Source organism: Rhinoderma darwinii, chromosome 1 (assembly GCF_050947455.1).
Source record: "Rhinoderma darwinii isolate aRhiDar2 chromosome 1, aRhiDar2.hap1, whole genome shotgun sequence".
In the NCBI taxonomy this organism is placed as follows: domain Eukaryota; kingdom Metazoa; phylum Chordata; class Amphibia; order Anura; family Rhinodermatidae; genus Rhinoderma; species Rhinoderma darwinii.
Window position 1 is genome coordinate 491,292,491 of NC_134687.1, and position 15,464 is coordinate 491,307,954.

Genomic DNA, 15,464 nt, shown 5'->3' on the forward strand with positions numbered 1-15,464 from the left:
AACTTTCCATCTACCATCTAAGGCCCCATGCACACAACTGTAGAATTAGACCGTAATTACGGACCCATTCACTTTTATTGCCCACGTACACCTTTCCGTATATTTACGGGAAGATGTCCATGCTGTAGAAAGGCCCTGCAAAAGATAGGACATGTACTATTTTTTGTTTTAACGGACTGTGCTACCATACTTTACAAATGCAGGCAGCTGTCAGTGGCCGGCCGTGCCCTTAATCACGGACCGTGATTACGGGCACGGTCGTGTTCATGGGGCCTAAGACATGGGATCAAAGGCCTAAAGATAGACGTCACTTATGAAACAAAAAGTAAGGTTGAATATCGGTGGCACCAAAAGCGGCCGGCGATCCCCATGGCAATGAACAAGCGTTACCAGGAAGACAGCGACGCGCCTGTGGGACCACCGAACCATAGATACCGGGTATATTCTACTCACATTATATATTTGTCAAAAACTTTCCACTATAAAGCCATATTAAGTATGGACATTACACATGCAATTAGATCCATATTAACATAAATATACATGTATGTTCCCCACCCAAGTCTATGGCCAAAACATGCAGCTCAGAATACGCAGCATAAATTGACACGCTGCAGATTAAAAAGCTGCACCACAGAACACTAAAGCCGGGTTCCCACGTAGTGTAAACGCTGCAGAATTTCCGCAACGGAATTCTGTGCGGAAATTCCGTAGCATTTACAGTAGCAGCAAAATGAATGAGATTTAGAAAATCTCTCTCCAACGCTGCAGAAAAAAACTCGCAGCGTAAACGTTGATACATTTGAAGGGAACCTGTCACCAGCATTTCCCCTATTAAACCAGCAATACCTGGTGATAGTGGGTGAAAAATCATTATCATGTAACTTATAATTATCTTCTTAGTCAGCTCTGTACCTTTAGTATTCAGTTTTTTTAGTGTTTCTGTGCTGTATGCAAATGAGCATAAGGGTATGTTCACAATCTTAGGGTATGTTCACACGACAGCGTCCGTAACGGCTGAAATTACGCGGATGTTTTCAGGAGAAAACATCCCCGTCATTTCAGCCGTAACGGCATGTGCAGGCGCTTGAACGCCGCGTCCATTACGGACATAATTGGCGCTGCTTTTCATTGGAGTCAATGAATAACGGCTCCAATTACGCCCCAAGAAGTGACAGGTCAATTCTTTGACATGGGCGTCTATTTACGCGCCGTCATTTGACAGCGGCGCGTAAATATACGCCTCGTGTGAACAGACAAACGTCAGCCCATTGCTTTCAATGGGCAGATGTTTGTCAACGCTTTCAAGCCGCATTTTTCGGACGGAATTCGGGGCAAAAACGCCCGAATTACGTCCATAATTAGTGTGTGTGAACATACCCTTAACCAAAAAAGTCTGAAAATATGGACCTGTTTTCAAGGGAAAACAGCTCCTGATTTTCAGACGTTTTTTAAGCCACTCGCGTTTTCATGGCTGTTTTTGGAGCGGTTTTTCTATTGTCTATGGAAAAAACGGCTCTAAAAACGGCTGAAGAAGGTGGCATGCACTTCTTTTTCGCAGCAGTTTTTTTATGCGAATACAAGAACCCGTCGGAACAGAACGCCGTTTTACCTATTGAAATCAATGGGCAGATGTTTGGAGGCGTTCTGCTTCCGATTTTTCGGCCGTTTTTGGCCCGAAAAACGGCCGTAAATAGGCCGCGTGAACATATACTAAGAGTCATATCCTCATTCGAAAAAAGTCATATCTTCTTTCCTCGGGCCTTTCCGAGTTAAACCTGCCTCCTTACTTTTGATTGACAGCTTAATTTTCATTCAGGGCGGGCCAGTTTTCGACAGTGGTTGGGCATAAGAAGAGGAACGAACGAGTCTGCCGGATTATTACCATAAACCATTACCATAGGCGCAAAATGTTTGCAGACAGTTATTTACGGTCAGAGGAGGAGTTTAGGGGAGGGGATAACGGCAATTAACTTTTGACGGCAGCGGCCAGCGAGGGGTGAGTAGAGTTCAATAGCTGAAATACTGGTGACAGGTTCCCTTTAAATCCGCAGCATGTCAATTTATGCTGCGTTTCCATTGATTTTCTGTTGCAGATTTTTCCCATTGAATTCAATGTGGATGCAAAACCCGCAACAGAAAGCCAAGTGTTGTGACTTTTGCGGCGGAATCAATTTGATTCTGCCGCAAAACTCTCAACTCAGGAAAAAATATTAAAATCATACTTACCCAGAACTCTCTCCTCCTTCCTGCAGTCCAGCCTTCTGGGGTGACGTTTCATCCCATGTGACCGCTACAGCTAATCACAGGAAGCAGTGTCACATGGCCTGCAACGTCATCTAAGGGTACGTTCACACGCCCTATTTACGGACGTAATTCAGGCATTTTACGCCTCGAATTACGCCTGAAAAAAACGTCTCAAAACCATCTGCAAACATCTGCCCATTGAATTTAATGGGTCTTACGGTGTTCTGTGCAGACGAGCTGTCATTTTACGCGTCGCTGTCAAAAGACAGCGCGTAAAAAGACGCCCGCCTCAAAGAAGTCCACGTCACTTCTTGGGACGTAATTGGAGCCGTTTTTCATTGACTCCAATGAAAACCAGCTCCAATTACGCCCATAAAAGACTCCGCGAAAAACGCGTGCACTTGTCAAAACGTCTGAAATTCAGGAGCTGTTTTCGCCTGAAAACAGCTCCGTAATTTCAGACGTATTTGGCGTTGCCGTGTGAACGTACCCTTAGGAGGTCGGACTACAAGCATTAGGGTATGTGCACACACACTAATTACGTCCGTAATTTACGGACGTATTTCGGCCGCAAGTAGTGGACCGAACTCAGTGCAGGGAGCCGGGCTCCTAGCATCATACATATGTACGATGCTAGGAGTCCCTGCCTCTCCGTGGAACTACTGTCCCGTACTGAAAACATGATTACAGTACGAGACAGTTGTCCTGCAGAGAGGCAGGGACTCCTAGCATCGTATATAACTATGATGCTAGGAGCCCGGCTCCCTGCAGTGTGTTCGGTCCGGTACTTGCGGCCGAAATACGTCCGTCAATTACGGACGTAATTAGTGTGTGTGCACATACCCTTAAAGATGGAGGTAAATAGAAACATTGTTTTTTTTTTTTTTTACCCAGCGCTGCATTCCACCGTGGAAATTCAGTTAGAAAAACTACACCACAATGTACTGCGGTTTTTCAGACGGAAGGTGCTGTGGGTTCCAGGTCGGGCGTTTACACGTACAAAAATAAGTGTCTTAAAATTATGAGGTTGTTTTGAAGGAAAACCGCCTCTGATTTCAAGGTGTTTTTGAATCTGAAAATGAAGCTTCTTTTAATTTGAAGCTTATTTTGAGGCGTTTTTTTTTTTTTATAGTGTCAATGAATAATCAGCTCCAAAAACCTCAAGAAATGACATTCTACTTCTTTTTACGAGGCGTTTTTGAATTCAGCAGCGTAAAAATGCACCTCATGTGAACAGCAGTGTATTTCCCATCGGAATAAATGAGAAACTGTTTTCATGCTTATTTCAAGAGTATTTTGGAGCATAAAACGAGACTTTTCTGCTCCAAAATCAGCCTGAAAATGAGCCGTGTGAACATACCCCAAGGATAAGTTCACACGCAGTGTAAATACTGCGGATTATATACTTACCTAGAATTCTGTGCTCCTTCGTGCAGGCCGGCCTGCAGTCACAGGTTGCAGCGGTTACATGGGATGAACTATTACCCCCTATGTTTTTCTGCAGTAGTACCTTTTTTTTCCCTCCTTTTTAACCCCTTAAAGATGCGCGGACTGAGCAATATTTTCAAATTTGCATCTCCACATTCCGAGAGAGCCATAACGTAATTTCGGTCAGTGTAGCGGTTTCAGTACTTGTGTTTAGCGGGACAAGTTTAGTGGTTTCCATTGGCACCATTTTTACCTATTATGTTTTCTTCATTTTTTTGTGGGCATGTGGAAGAAAAACAGCAATTCAGCCTTTGTTTTCAAGTTTTTGACTCTATTCTTTTGGTCGTTATAATGGCGGTGATACCAAATATGTATTGTACTTTACACAACAAAGTGTTTTTTAGCGGAATAAAAAGGTTTATCATCTTTTAAGTGGATTTTTTTCTTTTTAATAAACTTTTTTTTTTCAAATGGCCTCGGATCTGAGGTATATATGCAAATTCTGACACCCGCACAGCTCCTGTGCCCAAGTCGTACATTTACGGCACTGTGTGGTAAGTACTTCCCTTCTATGATGTAAACGTATGGCGCCGTGCGGCAAGGGGTAAGGGAGAAACAGCTGTGTGCCACTTTAGGAGTAAGTACTCAGGAAGAACTTCCAAATCATGGAACTGCAGATAAGCCGAGATTCACAATATGTTTGAAAAGTTCCGCCAAACGTATGCCCCAGCAATATGTTTGGAGGCATGTGAAGTGAGATCTCCCTAGTGGCAAACTGTCACTAGTACAGACCTCCTTTACCCCCTTTGCTGCCAGGGATGTTTGTAAATATTGCTCCTCTTGACATTTCTAATTAAAACATATCTTTTCTAAATGAAATATTTAACACCCTCCATACCCATATTTTTTTTGAAAGCACAGAAGTAATAAGAAAAAATTCAACCAGGAAGTGGCATTTTTAGGACACTTCTTTGTTCAGGAACCTTAGGAACCAATCAACTTCCTTTTCATTAGATTGCCTTTGTAGACAACAGGACTGGAACTGAAATGCGCCCAAAATTTTGGATTGGGCTCACATTATTTTATAGTCAGGACATCACACACTTGGATAGTAGCACCTGCTCCTGCCAGGATTACATCCACAACAGTGAACGGGTTAATGGGGCATTTTAGGCGCCATGGAGCGACGGTCTTGTCCGTGTTCACCAGACAGTCTCTATTCTGCTCATATTTTCTAATTCTGTGAGCGGTGGCGGCATGTTTCTGAGCTTCTAAGGACTGCAGAATGGCCTAAGGACAAGGTGGGCCCCAATGCAGATAATGGGTGCTGTGTAATGTATATTTACAATATGGCTCCCCTTACAGATAGCAGATCCAGGGGCTTCCAGCCGTAATACCCCCCCACAATCGGCTTGTCTCAGGGGACCCCCTACGTGACCTACAGTTGTCCCACCCTTATTCCCTGATATTTGTTCTATATTTATCGTGTCCCACTTAAAATGAGGTCAGTCTACATAACACTGCCCAAGGCAACAAGCCACATGTAGAGGAGTGAATTTATAACAGTTCACGAATCGGTCGTTCTCTGCACAGGGGGAAATATTCTGGCGCACGAAATCAATCTCCCCCAAAATTTATGAAGAGAGTCTCTATTATGAATCACATATATAGGGAAGACATTTTGACTTGTAAAATCAATTGACCTGTCAATAATCTCCTTGAAGATTATTGCAGTCAGTCATCTCAATCTGAACTGGTTGAGAACGGAGATTTAGGTTGCCTGTGCTTGCAGCGGGATTATGGATCCCCCAACTAATCCACAATCCATTTTATAGGGAGAGAAATAAAATGAGGCAGGATAGTGAACTGTAGGTGACGGCTGCCACTCAGCGGCCACACACTGTATTACACCTTTACTGTACAACCAAGGTTTGTTTCCATCCAGCACTGTACTTCCCGCCAGGGGTTGTCCGCCGTGCTGCCCGTGTGGGCCTTGTGCTGAAATTATCTATTTCTTCCCTTATATTATTAACTGTTGATATATGAGGGCAACTACGTTTACACTGGTAAAACTAAGCGCTGTGTGCAATGACATACTACCCAGCGAGGCTCTTCTGTTGAACTGTTATTTCCGGCAATGCACAGGACACCTAGAACGGAGAAACAGGAACACGGGCGGCTGAGGACCCCGTTGCTGTGCGCCGATTGTTGTAGCTGGTCTGACGGTTCTCTCTCGTGGAAGTTTCCTGCTGTTGTCACGGTGTAGCGAGCATCGGCGGCCTTCAGTCAGTGAGGTCTCGGGTGGAGGGCGGTGTGCGCTGCCGTCAGCCATGAGCACGGTCGGTGTGATGTCCCCTGCCGCGGCGCCAGCTAATGATTATTATGAAGAGGAAGAGCTGGAGAGTGCAGATGAGGAAGATGACCGCAGCCTGAGGGGCCGGGAGTCTGATGAGGGTGAGAAGGAGCAGTCACATCAGTGTTCGTCTTCCTGTGTGTTTATTGAACGTCCTTCCAATTGTCTCTTCCGCTGATATAATGCCCCCTCCCCCCGTGTACCGGTATAAGCAAAGTATTCACCCACAATTCTACATGGAGGGTGCCCGGTGGTCACTAATGATTTACTTTCCACTTTTGAAATAAAACAAAACCATAAGGGCTTTGAAGAGTCAAGAATATTTTCTCAATTACATTTTTATTAAAGTTTTCACAGAATAAAAGAAAAGAGAAGTTTGTATGGAGACAAAGCCACATAAATACAATCTGGAAATACCAACAAGAAAACACCACACAGGGAGGCTATATGGCCAGATTGTTCTCATGGTGCCAGACACTGTGCCCATAAATATAATAGCGCCATACACTGTGTCCCACACACACACACACGCCGTGCCCCCTGTAGATAGTGCCCTACATAGAGCCCCCTGTAGATAGTGCCCCACGTATAGCCACCCCTAGTGGTGCTGATAGCGGCTGGACGCTCCGTCATGGCGCCATGACACAGCGGCCAGCCGCTATCAGCACCACTAGCGCTCATCTATGCAGTTTTCCAGCACGGCTCAGTTTCTGATGAAGGTCGCTTAGACCGAAACGTCGCACATAATACCTTTGTTTCAAAATTGGTGTGCCGGATACTCTTTTATACAATGCCAGGGGTAAGCATATATTGTATGGCTGCACAACATCAAAATTATAAAATACAGTGAAGGAAATAAGTATTTGATCCCTTGCTGATTTTGTAAGTTTGCCCACTGTCAAAGTCATGAACAGTCTAGAATTTTTAGGCTAGCTTAATTTTACCAGTGAGAGATAGATTATATATATATAAAAAAAGAAAATCACATTGACACAATTATATATATTTATTTGCATTGTGCACAGAGAAATAAGTATTTGATCCCCTACCAACCATTAAGAGTTCGGCCTCCTCCAGACCAGTTACACGCTCCAAATCAACTTGGTGCCTGCATTAAAGACAGCTCTTACATGGTCACCTGTATAAAAGACTCCTGTCCACAGACTCAATTAATCAGTCTGACTCTAACCTCTACAACATGCGCAAGACCAAAGAGCTTTCTAAGGATGTCAGGGACAAGATCATAGACCTGCACAAGGCTGGAATGGGCTACAAAACCATAAGTAAGACGCTGGGTGAGAAGGAGACAACTGTTGGTGCAATAGTAAGAAAATGGAAGACATACAAAATGACTGTCAATCAACATCGATCTGGGGCTCCATGCAAAATCTCACCTCGTGGGGTATCCTTGATCCTGAGGAAGGTGAGAGCTCAGCCGAAAACTACACGGGGGGAACTTGTTAATGATCTCAAGGCAGCTGGGACCACAGTCACCAAGAAAACCATTGGTAACACATTACGCCGTAATGGATTAAAATCCTGCAGTGCCCGCAAGGTCCCCCTGCTCAAGAAGGCACATGTACAGCCCGTCTGAAGTTTACAAATTAACATCTGGATGATTCTGAGTGTGATTGGAAGAAGGTGCTGTGCTCAGATGAGACTAAAATTGAGCTCTTTGGCATTAACTCAACTCGCCGTTTTTGGAGGAAGAGAAATGCTGCCTATGACCCAAAGAACACAGTCCCCACTGTCAAGCATGGAGGTGGAAACATTATGTTTTGGGTGTGTTTCTCTGCTAAGGGCACAGGACTACTTCACCGCATCAATGGGAGAATGGATGGAGCCATGTACCGTCAAATCCTGAGTGACAACCTCCTTCCCTCCACCAGGACATTAAAAATGGCTCGTGGCTGGGTCTTCCAGCACGACAATGACCCGAAACATACAGCCAAGTCAACAAAGGAGTGGCTCAAAAAGAAGCACATTAAGGTCATGGAGTGGCCTAGCCAGTCTCCAGACCTTAATCCCATCGAAAACTTATGGAGGGAGCTGAAGATCCGAGTTGCCAAGCGACAGCCTCGAAATCTTAATGATTTACAGATGATCTGCAAAGAGGAGTGGGCCAAAATTCCATCTAACATGTGTGCAAACCTCATCATCAACTACAAAAAACGTCTGACTGCTGTGCTTGCCAACAAGGGTTTTGCCACCAAGTATTAAGTCTTGTTTGCCAATGGGATCAAATACTTATTTCTCTGTGCACAATGCAAATAAATATATATAATTTTGACAATGTGATCTTCTTTTTTTTTTTTTTATATAATCTATCTCTCACTGGTAAAATTAACCTAGCCTAAAAATTCTAGACTGTTCATGTCTTTGACAGTGGGCAAACTTACAAAATCAGCAAGGGATCAAATACATATTTCCTTCACTGTACATCTGTTACCAAGTGCAAGTATTATAGACAGGAGTCCTGTATACAATGCTAAAGGATATGATGAAGACCATTATAAGAGATCGGGTAGAACCCCCCCCCCCCCTCCCCGGGTTCGCAATTTAGCAAGGCCAAGCCAGCCATTGTGATTGAATATTAGACAATTTGTTAGACCTGAGAGCAGAAAGACGTTTTATGTCATGGGAATTTTTCACTGAGCTCAGAGTTTCTGGAAATTAGGGAGTCCTTGCTGTCTTCTAGGTTCTTGCGATAATAAGCCTTGTTTGCGATATAATGCGACACCCCGCTACCCCCGCTTCTGATCGGATAGGGTCCATATTTAGGAAATATAAGGCTAATGCAGGGTCTGGAGTAATTCTATGTGCAACGATAGTAGAGATTCGGTGAAAAATGTCCATCCAATAGGACTACACTCTGGCGTTTTCACCATATGTGGAGGTAAGTGCCCTTAAAGGGGCTGTTCAGTTTCAGCAAACTAATGTTTTTTTTAACCCCTTCATGACTGCCATGTGGCTATATATATTCCAACTGCCGATGCCCCGTGCAGTTGCCACATGTATAAACGTTGACAGCCTTGAAGGGGTTTAATGAGTGCAGTGCTGCTTCAGTGTGAGCTGCGCTGCACTCTTGTGTCTGCCGGGGCTTTAAGAGCCCAGGACTACACCCCCCACTGTAGATGGCGCCACACACAACCCCCTGTAGATAGCGCAAAACCCCCTGCAGATAGCGCTACCTGAGAGGAATCCCCAGTCAGCTCTCTGGCCGGGGATTCCCCTCCTAGACGGAGCCACCGACGTCTCTCCATCCCCGGAATAGTGCCCCCCCTGTAGGTAGCAATCCTCCCCTGTAGATAGCGCCACCAAAACTCCCACTTGGAGCGGAATCCTCTGTGTCTTATTGCGCTGTGCCGGGGATTCCGCTTCTAGAGAGAGCCCCTTACGTCACTGTCCACCGTCAGGGGCTCTCTCTAGGAGCCGAATCCCCGGGCAGCACTCTGACCGGGGATTCCGCTACTGGAGAAGCCCCTGGTTTCACTATCCATATATGGACAGTGACGACAGCGTCTCTCTCTAGGAGCGGAATCCCTGGTGTCAGATCGCTCTGTGACGGAGATTCCACTACTGGAGAAGCCCCTGCGGTCACTATCCTTATACGGACAGTGACGTCAGGGGCTACTCCTGGAGCGGAATCCCAAGTTATGTTCGTGTATGTGATGTGTGTATTATGTTCGTGTATGTTTGTGTTATACTGTCTGCTGAGCACTGTATCTAATCCTCCTACACTGTGCAGTCGCTCAGAAAATGGCGGCACACAGTGTAGGAGATTTGAAGATTCAAACCCCTCCTTCTCCTGGCACTAGCCAGAATAAGGGAGGGGGGATTGTGTGAGGACACTAGAGAGTGTGTCTACCCCAAATTTGCAGCATAAAGCAATGAGGTTGCTTTACCACATTGACAATGCTGCAATTATGGGAACTGCTCCCTCTAGTGCCCAGCACATGGAAATGTTATAAATTAGAATCTAATTTATAATATTTCCTGACTTGTGAAAAATTAAAACAATGTGTAATCGCTTAAATAAGAATTGTTTAACTAAAAAAAAAGAAAAATTTCTAGCGACACATTCCTTTTAAGTCCACAGTTCCTACAGCACAAGTCAGAGTAACTGGGGCTGAACTATGCAATTTGTGATGTGTAAGATGCTACCGCAGCATCAACTTTATGTGATAGTTCCCAGTGTTTCATCCCTTTCAAAATGCGTTTAGTCCATTGGAAGGCTTTACACCACTCGGTGACAGAGTATGTGAACTTTAATTCAGATTTCCCTTTAGCACAAAATTGGAGTTTGTCTAACAGCGCAGATTTGAGAACGTCGTCCTAGAATCCTGAAACACCTCCTTTTATGTAAAGCTGGCTAAAACAGAAGTAATGGGAAGGCTTGGGGTGACTGTCCCTAGATGAAAACATGTGTCTAATTCAGAGATATTTATAAAAGTCCCTGTTAGATAGGGATTATTTGTGTACCAAATCTAAGAAAGTATGCAGATTATGTGTCTGTCCCAAATCCCACTAGTTATCTAGAGAGAGATCAGGTAACTCTTAAAATATAAGAGAGGGTCAAGTGAAATAAGGACATGAGAGCATTTGGGGGCAAAGAGGTGGAATACATTTTCCATATGGTTAGACATCATGCTAGAAGACCATAGTGAGTGAGTAATAGAAGGTTTAGTAAAGTGGACATTCAATAAGGAGATGAGCGGGCCATTAGCTGATGTGGACCTATCTTTATTGTGAGTTGGGGGAGAAACAGAATTTCAATAGGTCAAGGGTAGTTGCCCAATAATGTTATAGCACTTCGGATACCCCATGCCTCCATTATACCATTTCCTAATCATTGTGTGAAATCTGATCCTAGGTTTTCTCCCTGCCCAAATTAAGTCACTAAAGAGGACCTGTCACTAGGGAATTAGAGTTGAACTGGTTTACTGACCTGAATAGTGCTGTATCCCTGATTCCAGCTGTGTTTTTTTTCTAGACCCCCAGTTCCAGTAATATGGCTAACTGTGTTGGCTCCCTATATGCTAATTTGATGTAGTTAACCAACAGGATGGAGATAGCTTTTCTGCATCTAATGATGACCAATCAGCACGAGGCAGCTTGAAGATAGTTCACGCCCTGTTAACTAACTACAGCAAATTAGCATAGAAGGAGCCAACACAAAAGTGGGCCAGGTTTCGGAAGGGAACGTTTTCTGGAACGGAGGGGTCCAGAAATAAACTACTGCGCTGGAATCGGGGCGAATTCAGTTCAGTTAACCAGTTCAACTTATCCACCGGATAGGTCATCCGTACATGATCTGTGGGGTCCGACACCCGAGCCCCGCACAGATCAGCTTGTCCGGTGCCCCCATGCATCGGTCGTACATGCCAGAAGCACTTCACTCCGGCCACGGAATAGCGGCCGAGCTGCAATACTGCTGCTCTGCTCCTATTCAAGTGAATAGGAGCTGTTCTTCAGCACGGCCGCTATACTATGTACGGGCCAACTGCTTCCGGGCTCCGTACATAGCATTATGTGCCATAACATCCGGTGCCCGCACCGATCATATACTGATGATCTATCCGGTCGAGAGGTCATCAATTCTCAGAAGGTGGACAACCCCTTTAATGTGCAAAACAAGTACAAAATAAGGGTAAGGATCATCATTTTGGTTATGGCCATTTTCCCTTCCCAGGAGGAAGAAACATGAGCGTAAGAATTAAGGAGACTCGGTATGCTAATAAGTAATGAGGTATAATTCTCTTTAAACACTTGGTCAGTAGTACTAGTGAGCAAAATCCCTAAATAAGGAATTTTAAGGTCATTCCACTGAAAAGGGTAGGTGGATTGTAAAATAAGTTTTGAAGCAGGAGGAAGTCCTATATTGAGGATCTGACTTCTACTGACCTCATAATAGGAGAGCCCTCCAAGAAAGTCTAAGATTCTTTGTGCCTCTGGTAACGAGACTAAGGGATTGGTGAGCGAGAGGATGACATCGTCCGCATATAATCCTATTTTGTGTTGCTATTGGCCAACTTGAATACCAAGTATATGGGGATTGCTGCGAATAGACTCCAGTGGCTCCATTACCGTAGCAAATATCAATGGTGATAATGGGGACTCCTGGCGGGTACTGTTGGAAATTTGGAAGGAGCCAGAGGGAGCCTGAGGATAAAAACACCCTTGTTGAGGGAGAGGTATATAAAGCTGGGATTTCATATTTAATGAATCAGTCAAAGCCAAATTTAGATAGAACTGCATCTGAATATCCCCAATTGCCCCGGTCTAACGCCTTCTCTGCATCCAGAGCAAGGAGCAGAAAAACGTTTGCCGGGACCTTGCCCAATGAATTAAATTTGTAAATCTGCAGTTTTTATCAGGTGCCTGTCGGCCTGCCACAAACCCTGGCTAACCTTCCCCTATCGATTTAGGGAGGAGACTAAGGAGTCTGGTAAATGTAACTTTAGCATATACCTTTACATCTGTGGTAAGGAGGGAGATTTGGCAGAAGTTGATGGGGGTAGTGGGAGATTTCCGCGGCTTGGGAAGGGTGACGTTTGTCAATGACAACATATACGGAGGAAAGGACCCTGTTTATGCTGCCTTATTATAAACGGAAGTTAGGTATGGGGACATGATGGAGACCTTTCTATAGTAACTGTTTGTGAGGCTATCCTGAGGATGAGTGACATGGTAGACCTTGAGAATCAAGCAGATAATCTGTTTTCTGTCTAGCTGCTCTCTTTTTTTTTTTTTTTTAAGCATTTTAGCTAGCATTGCCCCTCTCCCAATAGCAGGTTGAAGAAGGATCGGACATATTGAACTCTCCAATGCAAGTCTATCAGCCTAGATGTGAGTCTCATAGACTTGCATTGAGAAACTGACCTCCGGTCCCTACATCAGAAGCTGTAGGATTTGGGTGGTCAGAATGCGGGTCATGTAACCCAACAGCAGCACGGAGCGGCTAACCGTTATAGAAAGTGCTCGGTAAGGCAATACACCTCACTACCTTTCATTTAATAATGTTTTCAAACAGGGGGGTTTCTCTGGAGTGCCTCTTTAACTGCCCAGTGCAAACACAAAATAATAAACCTATTGTTATTTAAAAAAAAAAATGGATTCACCAATTATCGTGAATGGTTGTCCTTTAACTTGTCCTAGAGTATTTTATTACTTGTATGATCAAATATGCAAAAGAAGAAGTTCACACATATGATAGTTGTAATGGGGTCTCCTTGTCAATAAGTAAATTAGGTATTTCCAGATCCTCATTTCTTTTCTCAAGAATTCCTTTTTATTTTAGCTGTGGATAATTCCAACCAAAATGACATGTGGTAGATCTTTGTTTTGCTTGTTTTGTGATACTATTTCATACTAACATTTTTTTTTTTCTTCTTCTTCTCTAAAGATACTGAAGATGCTAGTGAGACCGACGTAGCAAAGCATGACAGCGTGGACTATGTAGAAATGAAAGAACAGTATGTACATTTTATAGCAATTTGTCATTGAATACCTATTCTTTATTATTGCTTCATTTCTTTAGGGTTCACACAGAGTTTTTCGCAGGCAGAAAATCTGCCTCAAAATTCCGTTTGGAATTTTGAGGCAGATTTTGCTCTGCCTGCATGCCGTTTTTCGCTGCGTTTTTCGCCCGCGGCCATTGAGCAAAAACGCAGAGAAATACGCTTTATCTGCCTCCCATTGATGTCAATGGAAGGTCAGAGACGTAAACGCCCGAAGATAGGGCATGTCGCTTCTTTTTCCCGCGAGCTGTTTTTCCACTTGCGGGGAAAAAAAACGCCTCCGCCTCCCATTGAAATCAATGGGAGGCATTTTCGGCCGTTTTTTGGCACGTTTTCCGACGCGGTTTCCGCATAAAAAAACATGTCAAAATGCACTGTGTGAACTGACCCTTAGTGTAGGTGTGTTGTCACGTTGTAATGCAACGCTGGGAAGTATCAGATTTATAATAAATTCTATTGAATTCTGATAGATATGATAGATATGATAGATAGATATGTGACAAAAGAGATGGTGACAAAGTATTATCCTAACTGATCTTGTAACAATTATTATTAATCCGATGGACAAGATATAAAGCTAAAAGGAACCTGTTATCAGTTACTAAAAACGTTAAGACCAGTTTATTATGATCAGTAGGACATTTTATATAAAGTGGCTACTGCACAGAAACTTCTGATGTCAGATCAATTGGAGATATAAGCAGGTGAGGCTGCAAACATTTATCAACCCTTTCCCTGCCAAGGACGTATCTCATATATCCTGGCAGGAAGGCACTTCAGTAGTATCTGATACCTCCTAACCACTAATGGCTCTAACTCAGGCTAGGTCGCTGCCTTGTCTTGTAGCTTAGAATCTGCTCTTTAAAACAAGAGCAAGATTGTGGCCGATCCCGGCCAATCACCCACTTAGGTGCTGTAATCAATAGTGAGGAAGTGGAGCTCAATCTGTCATCTCATCTGCCCCCCCCCCCGAAAGCCCCCAGATCTGCCATCTTGCTCCTCCTGTTAAGGCCCGCCAGAGGCTGAGCTTAATAGAAGACCGTATGAAGTACCATACATAAATATTGCAGTGCATAGTACAAGCGATCAACCGATTGCATGTTTAAGTCCCCTAGTGGAAGTTAAAAAAAATAAATGTTTTTACAAATTAAATACCGTTTTGAACAGTATACAAAATTAATAAATATTAAAGAGTATCTGTACCTTTAGAAAACGTATGATTTGGCATAGACATGTATCAGAAATTTTGATCAGTGGGGTCCAGGTGCTGAGACATTCAACATCGCTGAAACGAAGGTGCTCTGCGCCTTCTGCTGTGATCGGCTCTCCTTGTCAGCCTTAAGACGGCTCACATAGAATGTCTATGAGTCTGTCTTCAGCCTATTGAGGAGCGCAGATAACAGCCGATGGTGCAGGATGCTCAGATGAGCTCTTCTGCACCTTCGTTTCAGCGATAATGGGGGTCTCCGCACCCGGACCCCTCCCCGATCAAAGCTTCTGAAATGTCTTTGACATATCAGACGTTTTCTAAAAGTACAGTTACTCTTTAACCCCTTAACGACCACCCACCGTATTTTGACGGCAGCCGGGGCATGTCCTTAGTTTACACCGACGTCTTTTGGCGTCGCTGTAGAAGAGTCTGTGAGCGCTCCTCCTCTAAGCAGGAGCTGTAACTTACCACTCCTGATCTTAGAGCAGCCTGCTGAATACAGCTGGAGTCAGAAAACATTCGGACCCCAGCTGTTTAACCCTTTGATCGTCGCGGTCCGTGACCGCGGCATGATCAAAGGGAACTCCCCGCTTTGATCTCGTCAACGGAAACCCGGTGACGTGATCAAACACCGGGGAATCCTTCTGCAGTCAGCCCTGGGACCTACAAAGGACTCCAGGGCTGTCTGTTCAGTAAGCCTGCTGTT

At 44.2% G+C, this 15,464-nt stretch overlaps 1 protein-coding gene across 5 annotated transcripts in view; it reads left to right on the forward strand.

Moving 5' to 3' along the window:
• The first annotated feature begins 5,686 nt into the window (after window positions 1–5,686).
• SUDS3 (SIN3A corepressor complex component SDS3) overlaps window positions 5,687–15,464 on the forward strand; it is a 50,445-nt gene continuing 40,667 nt past the window's right edge. The window contains exons 1-2 of one of the 5 annotated variants that reach the window (XM_075835435.1): window positions 5,687–6,129; window positions 13,434–13,503. In XM_075835435.1, coding sequence (XP_075691550.1) covers window positions 6,006–6,129; window positions 13,434–13,503 — 194 coding nt within the window. In that variant the 5' untranslated portion in view covers window positions 5,687–6,005. The remainder of the gene's footprint in view (window positions 6,130–13,433; window positions 13,504–15,464) is intronic. The other 4 variants (XM_075835402.1, XM_075835410.1, XM_075835420.1 and 1 more) reach the window with 4 other exon arrangements.